Source organism: Gobio gobio (assembly GCF_949357685.1).
Source record: "Gobio gobio genome assembly, chromosome: 19".
In the NCBI taxonomy this organism is placed as follows: Eukaryota; Metazoa; Chordata; class Actinopteri; order Cypriniformes; family Gobionidae; genus Gobio; species Gobio gobio.
In genome coordinates, this window is record NC_137112.1 from 27,959,319 (window position 1) to 27,968,456 (window position 9,138).

At 37.6% G+C, this 9,138-nt stretch overlaps 1 protein-coding gene across 1 annotated transcript in view; it reads right to left on the reverse strand.

The window, feature by feature from the left end:
• Nucleotides 1-9,138, reverse strand: part of suclg2 (succinate-CoA ligase GDP-forming subunit beta) — a 153,892-nt gene that overhangs the window by 61,293 nt on the left and 83,461 nt on the right. Inside the window, 3 exon segments of the mRNA XM_079845137.1 lie at nt 6,361-6,503; nt 8,186-8,239; nt 8,242-8,346. Coding sequence (XP_079701263.1) covers nt 6,361-6,503; nt 8,186-8,239; nt 8,242-8,346 — 302 coding nt within the window.

A 9,138-nucleotide genomic window follows, 5' to 3' on the forward strand; every position in this document is an offset into this window, starting at 1 on the left:
GCAGGGGAAATGAGCTCCATTACTAAGGTGGCCATGTTGGGGCTGGGAGATTGGGCTGGCTCTTATTGCCTGTGTTCGGAACAAATGGGAAATGTGATTCCCCCAGGCCCCAGACAGCCGAGAAGGGACGGCTGATCATTATACACTAACATCACCAGCACAATGGAGATGACAAGTACATGGAGGCCCCAAAGGATACAAATGATGGAGTATGTGCAAAGTGGGAGCGAGAGAATATTTGTGTGTTTGTACTCATATATAAAAGGACAGAGTCGTGCTTAATGTTGAGCAGACAGAGGCACGGACAGTAATGAGGAGAGCAGAAAGAGGGCTTCTCATCCCCCGGCGTTCACCTTTCCCTCACTTTTTCATTACCCTACTGCATCTTTCCATCCTGTTTTACTCTCATACTAGCATGCTGTTCCCCATGCTCCTGTGAGAGTCCCTGACCGTGAAGCAGGACAGAACGAGCCAATAGGATTTCTCAGCTCAGCTACTGGGATGTTGAATAAGATATGGGTGATTCTGGAAACAGAGCAGGTAGCTGTTCACAAACAATCAAAAGCATCAAATTCAGATTCAAAGAGATGCAACATTATACATGAACACCTAAGGGTTCCCAGATATTTTCCATTTCAAAATTTAATATTTTTCCAGACTTCTCTGTAGAGTTTTCAGACCATATTTGACATTGGACATATGGTTTTAAAATCCATGTACTGCATGTTACATTCTGAGTCAGAATCTCTGACTATTTATGCTTTTATGTTGAAAGAAAATTGTAGCTACTGTACAAATCAATTAAGACAATATCAATGCACAGCATTTTATTAAAACTGCAATGCTTGTTTTAGCAACATTATTTATTTATTATAGCCCATGATCGGTTAAGAGATTGATAAGATCTTCCAATTGAGGTAGTACATGTGGATGTTTCTGGTCCCAGTAAATCTCAGGTGACCTGAGGTCAGTTCTGTTGTGAATTTTCTGTTTTTCATGTTGCTGTATTAAAAATAACGAATTGCTATGGCTATTATTAACATTAACTTTAATGATAATAAAGTAAAACTGTAATATTGTGAACTATTATTACAATTTAAAATAACGGTTTTCTAATATACATTTTAAAATGTAATTTTACCTGTGATGACAAGGCTGAATTTTCTTATTATTATCAATGTTGAAAACATTGCCAGTTGTGCATATAACAGTTGTGCTGTTTCATATATTTGTAGAAACATTCTTCCAGGATTATTCAATGAATAGAAAGTTTAAAAGAACAGATTACTCTATTTCTTTTTATACTTATCCAGGCCTGGAAATTACCAAAATTCCATACTTTTATATATTTTTCCAAACTGCTTGGGAACCCTGGCACGAATTGAAGAGACAGATTTTGAGAAAAAAAAGTTTGCATCCATTTACAATTACAGATAAATATGAATTTTAAATATGAAAATTAAATATAAAAAACACTATTGTTCAAAACTTTGGGGTTAAAAATATTTTTTTAAAGAAATTAATACTGCATTAAATTGATCAAAAGTGACAGTAAAAAAGACATTGGTAATGTTACAAAATATTTTAAACAAAAACGGTTCTTTTGAACATTCTATTCATCACACATTCATCATGTATTATGGTTTTCCCAAAAATAGTAAGCAACTCAGCTGTTTTCAACATTGATACTAATAGGAAATGTTTATTGAGCAGCAAATCAGCATATTAAAATGATTTATAAAAGATCATGTGACACTGAAGACTGACAAATTCAGTGTGCCATCACAGGAACAAATTACATTTTACTTTAAACATTAAATAAACCATACAGACCCAAACCTCTGAATGGTAGTATATACAATATCACTTGTGAATTACTTGATATTAATTTTATTTAGACTTGTATGTATTTATATTAATTATTTATATAACCATACAGGTACATTCTCAAACCATGTAAAGCTCTGGCCACTTTACTACATTACATTTATATTAGTGCTGGGAAAATGAACGCGTTAATTTTTTCAGTTTAACGCATTCAAAAATTTTACGCAGCGTCCATTTTTATATCCATTTTTCCCCAGCGTTACATTATATGATCATGCTCTTGTAAATGTTTTTAAACAATCTAAGCGTGACAAAACACAAGAGAATGCGCTGTATGTCAATGTCCTGTCTGTGTCTCAATCTGCTCCCTAGTTCAGTAGCGCGCGCACGTTTTATTAATTGTGATTAATCATGATTAATTACAGAAAAATGCAATTAATTAGTTTTAGTTTTTTTTTAATCGATTCACAGTACTATATATAATTTGTCATACTGTGTATATAAAGTGTAGATTCTCAAAACTCAACATTATTTTCCAGGCCCGTCTAAAATAAAATTTTATAATTTACAAATATCATAAATATTAACAGCATGCATTTGATTTGTTTTGATGTAGTAGCATATGCTGAATTAAACTATTTTTGATGTTAAAATGTTTTGAAAACTTTCAAACTCCTTAAAAAAAGGTTTGTTTGTCACTTTATGCTGCAATGAATTATGTCACTGTCTTGCTTTCAGGGTGGACTCTTGGCAGATTCCCCGGTCGAGCACCAGCACCATTTCGGTGTAAAAGAGGGATATTCAATCCAATAATGCCGTGAGCAAATTGTGTCATCTCCAGGATAGACTTGTTTTAGCTATAGCTCCAAGATAAGATATTAATGTGCTGTACGAGACCTCCAACATTCATGTACACAGTGTGTCAACCAACAGAACTGACACACAACAACATTTGTTTCAGATTTACCTCGCAGCAGCCAGCAAACAGAATCAAGCTCCAGCGCTGGCTCATAGTTAACCTCAAATACACATCACAAAACCCAGTGCTGCAGCCTTCTCTACCCAGGGCAGGTGAAATCCCCACCGGTCACAATTACCCAGCCAAGCACCTTCATCAAACAACCAGTGCCTGGGAGCACGTCTGACACGCCACAGCCCTAATTCACTCCCACTCCAAACTACACTGAATAGGGACCAAATAGCCATGAGCAAAAACATCTATCCATCCACGTCTCCCACATCTAACTTCGGAGGGAGGGAGTGGGATAATGGCGTTGTTTAGCCGTTGCCATTTGGATTCGACTAGCAGGTGCTTTCGGCTTTTTCTAAAACCGTGGCAAATGTGAAATGTTTTATTCATGATCTATGATAAAACTTTGCAATGTGCCGTGTATGGTGCGTGTTGACAAGGTTCAAAAGTAAAGAGTTCTCCATCTCACTTTTTCCACATTTCAGTGGCATAAATATAAAGCCTGAACAATGTTTATTAACGAAGAATGATTTATGTAATCCAAGTGTTACAAAATGTGTCCACTCTGCACACACACACACACTTCCATGGCACTGCCTTAATTTATCGACCTACCTATTATATAGATAAATAAAGAGGCAGGAAAAAAGTCTCTCTACTCTTGCCAGGGAAGGTAGCTTTAGTGAATAAGAATAAAATCAATCTTGTTTATCAAAGGAGTGCATAGAAGCAATGCATTTGCCTCCATGCAGACTCTAAAGAAAGGGTTACACAGAATGACAGTACATCAGCTTAAACCATCCAGGCTTCAATTTCAATTGTACAACACTGCAATTCTAGCTGTACTCATTCTAGAATACAAGTTAAGTTCAACCGACAACATTTTTTCCGCATAATGTCGATTACCTCGGACATAATTTCACACATCCATTAGCTCAAAAGTGAAAACTGTCTTGGTCTAGAGTGTTTAAAAAAGTTACAATTTTCAAACAAATATTGAACAAAAGTTTTCCTTTTAATGGCGGCTTTATAGGCCATGGCAACATAGTTTAAAGTCAGCTATACCTTTGCACAGATTAGTAGGTAATTCTTTCCCAGTTGCCTCATGTTAACACATATAATATTTAAGTCTTGTGGCTATAATCAGTGTATTTTTATGTGTATTGCCTGGCCTGGTTGCTTCCAATAGACAATTCAAATGTATTTTCTGTAGTACTGTATTGTTCCGAATATAAGAATGTTTTTTTTTTCTTGGAAATACATCTGAAAAAATAGGGTCACCTTATATTCGGGGTCTAAACTTGTATGTGTCAATAATAAACCTGCAACAAAAGGGAGCGCCAAATACGTGTAAATACGAGTCATCAAACAACTCTCATTAAGCAGCCAAGAAATACGGTGTGTCAGAGTGTAATGTTAGAAGATGGCAAGCCCAAAAAGACAGTCTTAAAAAAGTCAAAGAAAAGCTTACAACGGTCCTAAAAGCGGCCGCTTCATAGAAACTGACAGGCCAGTGTATAGCCGATGTACGTATAGCCGAAAGAGAAATGAGGGGCTGCACATAACCAGAGCCGTCATCCAGCTGAAGACACTGGATATCGCCAAAGAGCTGAACTTACCCACCAGAGGAGGCCAATCATTTTTATTCCGGCTATGTACAGTACTGATGCACTTGCCTGTCAATATCCTCGAAGCGGCCGCTTTGATGCGGCATAATAGATTAGCATTTGCCCTCCGACTTCAGGAAGAAACTGCTGTCTTTTCAGCACTATGACATCGGCCTAAGGAAAAAAACGTATCCCCCCTGGATCAGATAGGTAATGCAGATCAAACACCTTTTTGACATGCCAGCATCTGTCACTGTACATAAAAATGTTGAGAAATCAGTCAGAGAGAAATCTACTGAATAAGAACTTAAGGTTATTTTTATGGTAGCTATGCCATAAAGTGTTTATTTCTGAATGTGATTGTTGTTGAAACATTGATATAAAAATATAAAAAAATATGCAATATGAAAAATTTTAAATAAAGTTTTTTTTTTTAAGACAAGATTTGGTCTTCAAAAATACTTTTTCCAAAAGGTACATCTTGAAAAAAAGTATCATATTCAGGTTGATCTTATATTCGGAACAATACGGTTATAAACACCTGCTGACAGCTAAGCTTAATTTGTATTGAACCCCAGAAATTTTTTTTAGTTAATACAATCCTATACTAGAAGAGTTGCGTACCTCAGGTCTCGGTTTTAGGGCCATTATAATTAAAACAAATTTTAGTCAATTTTTCTAGTTTTTTTTGGACAGGTGGGGATGGGTTAATTCCAAACACCAAATCATTATCATCAATTTAACAATTGATTAAAGGAAGCAAGGGAAAACAGTCCCAAAACAAACCAAACATTTCCGAAGGAAGATAGAAGGCAACTGCGTATTTCATCCCGCCAGAGGATCCGATAATTACCATTCCCATTAATATTCCTTCCACAGAGCCTGGGTGGCTCTGAACGCTTCTGTGAAATGCAAATCACGGTACACAGAGGCTTCAGAATGGGAACTGTGTGACTGCAGGGGAGGGCCGCTACTCTACCCCAATAGAGCTCAGAAAATTTCAGGTACCCCATTGATGACAGGAGGGCAGGAGAGACGGGAAAAAAAAAAAATCGACCACTGTTTCTCATGGTTTTCTTCTTTGTTTTCTTTGCAGATAAATTCATAGAAAAACAAAAAAGTGCATCTTCTATCTGAGGAGAACAATATGAATATGAAGTGATGCAATCTTTAGATAAAATCATTTTCTGCGTGTACGTAGTGTTGCTGCTTTGGGCTGCAATATTCAAAAAGCAAGGTGTGCTATTAAAATCCAGAACTTCTGTTTACAGATGCACAGTGAGAATGATACTAGATGAATTCCATGTTTCCCATTATTGTAAACAGAGTTCTGTTGTGAAGATATCAGTGTGCATCCCGAATACAAACACACTGAGTTGAAACCAAATCAGGTGCATATTGACAAGTGTGCTTACAACAAATATAAGCAAATTATAAGCATCGTGCCAGGAATTCCGGTCTGCTTTTGCAAAAGGATCATTATCTGAAAAACAACTCCACAGCTCATAAAAGCTGCAAGCAAAAAGATCTTGCGCTCCAGAGCGAGTAATCAACAGGAGGAGGACAGCAAGTGTGTGTCGGGGGGAGAAAAGGATTGGTGAAAAGATGAGTTCTGAGGTGTGTGTGTCTTGGTGTGTTTACAATTCCAGAGCTGAAAAGTGTGACTGTAGCAAAGATATTGATCAGGGCACAAGCTTGTAATGATGGTTAAAATAACTGGGTTCGGCCGCAAGCCCACAGTCTTTTGTGGTGCCTTAGGAGTCAACAAAAACCTCAGATGGAGAAAACTTCAAAGAGTGGAAAAGTAAAACTAAATTGAGAACTGTAATGAAGTTAAAGGAGAGCAACTTAAATTTTTTTTTTCCCTTATCAAACTCTCAAAACACCTCTATATTAACCTTGTATGGGGTATTTCAATTTTGGTTTGGATCAACATAACTGTTAAATCATTCATACCTTGGGATCGGCAGTGAGAAGCTTGAAGGCTGCATACACCTGATTCTCCTTTACACCTCCACCCAGGTCCAGGAAGTTAGCAGGCTTTCCACCATGTAAGTCGATGATGTCACATGTTGCCATAGCAAGACCAGCACCATTAACTGTGGATATAGATCATTTTTCATTAAAATCATAATTTTGTCATCATTTACTCACCCTCATGTCGTTCCAAATCTGTACGACTTTCTATCTTCAGTGGAACACAAAAGGAGAAATTCTTAAATAATGCGGCAGTCGCTCTTTTGTACGCAATTACAATGAACGGGGACTGGAGCTTTCATGCTTCAAAAAGCACATTCTGTAAATGCACAAACTTACACAATATATTCCAAGTCTGAAGCTATGCGATACATTTGAGTGTTGAATAGATGGAAATTGAACTAGTCCTTACACTGATAACCAATGCATTCAGTGAGTTCTATTAATTGGATAAGTGAGCTTTGTGAAAGAATCACAAGGACCAGTTTCATGAATTGGATCAGTTGCTTAATTGAAAAGATCAGCCTCAAATGATTTGTTTATGATTCAGACATTGCCAACTCCCTCTGTCGAAATTTTAGTAACGAAAAGCTTAAAAAGCTTAAAAAGCTTAAAAAAGTTCTTCATACAAAACTACTGAATGGAGTCAAATGGACCGTTCACAGCCCTAAAATGACCATTATATTGAAAAGAATGTTCACTATAATAATTCGCAGTATAATTTGATAATATTCAACAAATAATGTTCCATGGAAGAAGAAAGTCACACAGGTCTGGAATGTGAGTAAATAATTATAGTACTTACATTTTTTTTTGTAAAGCTAATGGCTTTAAGTTGGTTCCAAATCATGGACTCATGTCATATACATACTACAGCCTTAGCCATACAGCACATTTACAAAGAAAAGCACAGGCAAAAGCAAAAAAACAAAAAGTAATTTCAGATCCCAACCCCATTGAAAACAACTCAGGCTCTAAATCTGCTGCCCACTGCTTTCCAAGGAGAGCAAATTGTGTTTGACTAAAAGTATACGGGGTGTCATGAGCTGGAGGTTGTAGTATCGGTGTTAGCCGGCCTGGTGAGCCCCATCTCGTCGTGCTTTGAGTTGTACGGCAGCCAACTGATTCAGCCATTTCCTGCTCATCTCACCTCTCCTGGCTTCACACATCTCCCCTTATTCTGTTCTTTAGTGCTGAGCTAACGTGCTGGCACGGGCTCTGACACTAGACTCAATAAAGTGAAATTCAGCTGAACAGCTGTCGCTTTGCTGGTTTACAAAGCTTTTAAGGTGCGAACTAACAGAGTAAATTGTGCGTGAGTGCGTTTGTGTCTACACGACAAGGTCAGTTAGAGTCACTTCTGCGCTCGTCTTGTCTATACAGCTCTTTCTTGGTGCTTTACTGTGAGAGCGGTGTGATTTATAATGAGGGACCACTTAAATGTGTAGACTAACAATCATCTTGGTTGAGTCGTTTTCCGGAAGATTCCTGCTAATTAGAGCCCATCGGTTCAGGCAGGTCCTTCTGGAGCTGTTAGAGAGCTGCTGGAGATGACGACTGGATCGGCGCCCATTTGGTAACACTTTTCACAAAATCCTGTTCTCAAGACTAAAATAAACGCGTTTGAATCTACTAAGAAGAGCATTTCTGAAGCTGGATTTGAAATATCCCTTGAGACATGAGCGTGATGTGGAACAGGTTTCGAAAACCTTTGAAATTTCGATGTTTTGAAGAAGTGCATCTGGTATGATGTTTATCATTTTATAATAACAAGCTAACGCATATATGAAACACTAAAACAAACCAAAACAGGCTATGTTTCCATCCAGTCCGATGTACTTGAGTTCATATTTGGCCGCTCGGTCTCCGTGGGGTCGCTCTCCGCGGTGTCGTCCATGGCGAACACGGCTTTCTGTCTGAACTCAGCGTTGTCATCAAAGTTGATTTTAGCATCAAAGCAAACGACTGTGGACAGACAGCAGAAATGTATTGGAATTCAGTTAGTCATATACTAAAATATATATTTTACAGCTAGTCAAGTTTCGGACATTTAACATTTTTTGTTTCTGTTTTTCTAAATAACTGTGAGCGCTCTCCTGACTAATAATAAATAAAAAAAACATTCAACAAGAAATTGATAAAGCAAAGAGAACCAAGTAGCAAGTAGTCGTATCAATATGCATCTTTCTAAAGGCTTTTCAAGGCATCTGTTATTATTCAAATATAGGGAGTGCATGTGGCTGCATATGTGTAAAACACAGCCATACAGATCTAATGACAAATGCCCATTATTATGACATGATCTTCACTGACGCCATGTATACGTCTAAACATCTCATTTAATACAGCGGGACTATCTTTTACAACAAACACAGATGCTGCATCAAAAAATTCGCTTGGGAATAGAGTTGTCTTGACTATCTTGGCTGTATGTGACCAGACCCAGCAACTCGCTCATTTGTAGTGTTTTGCAGCCTCTCGCTGTCTCCATGGTCTGCAAGGACCCAGTGCTCACTAACAAAGATAATCTCTGTAGGGAAGTACATTGGGTTCACTGAGCTATTATCCAACTCAACTGTACACTGTTACCAGGAGAGTTTTACTTACTTTTGCAGAGAACTATGGCTTAGAAGAGATAAAGATAGAAGGCGGAAGCAAAGTAGAGTCAAGCCAGCCAGAGAGTAACAAAGAACTAGATTATTTCACCATCACACAAGCTGACAAAACAGTGTCACAGCTGTTTTTTTTATTATTTTT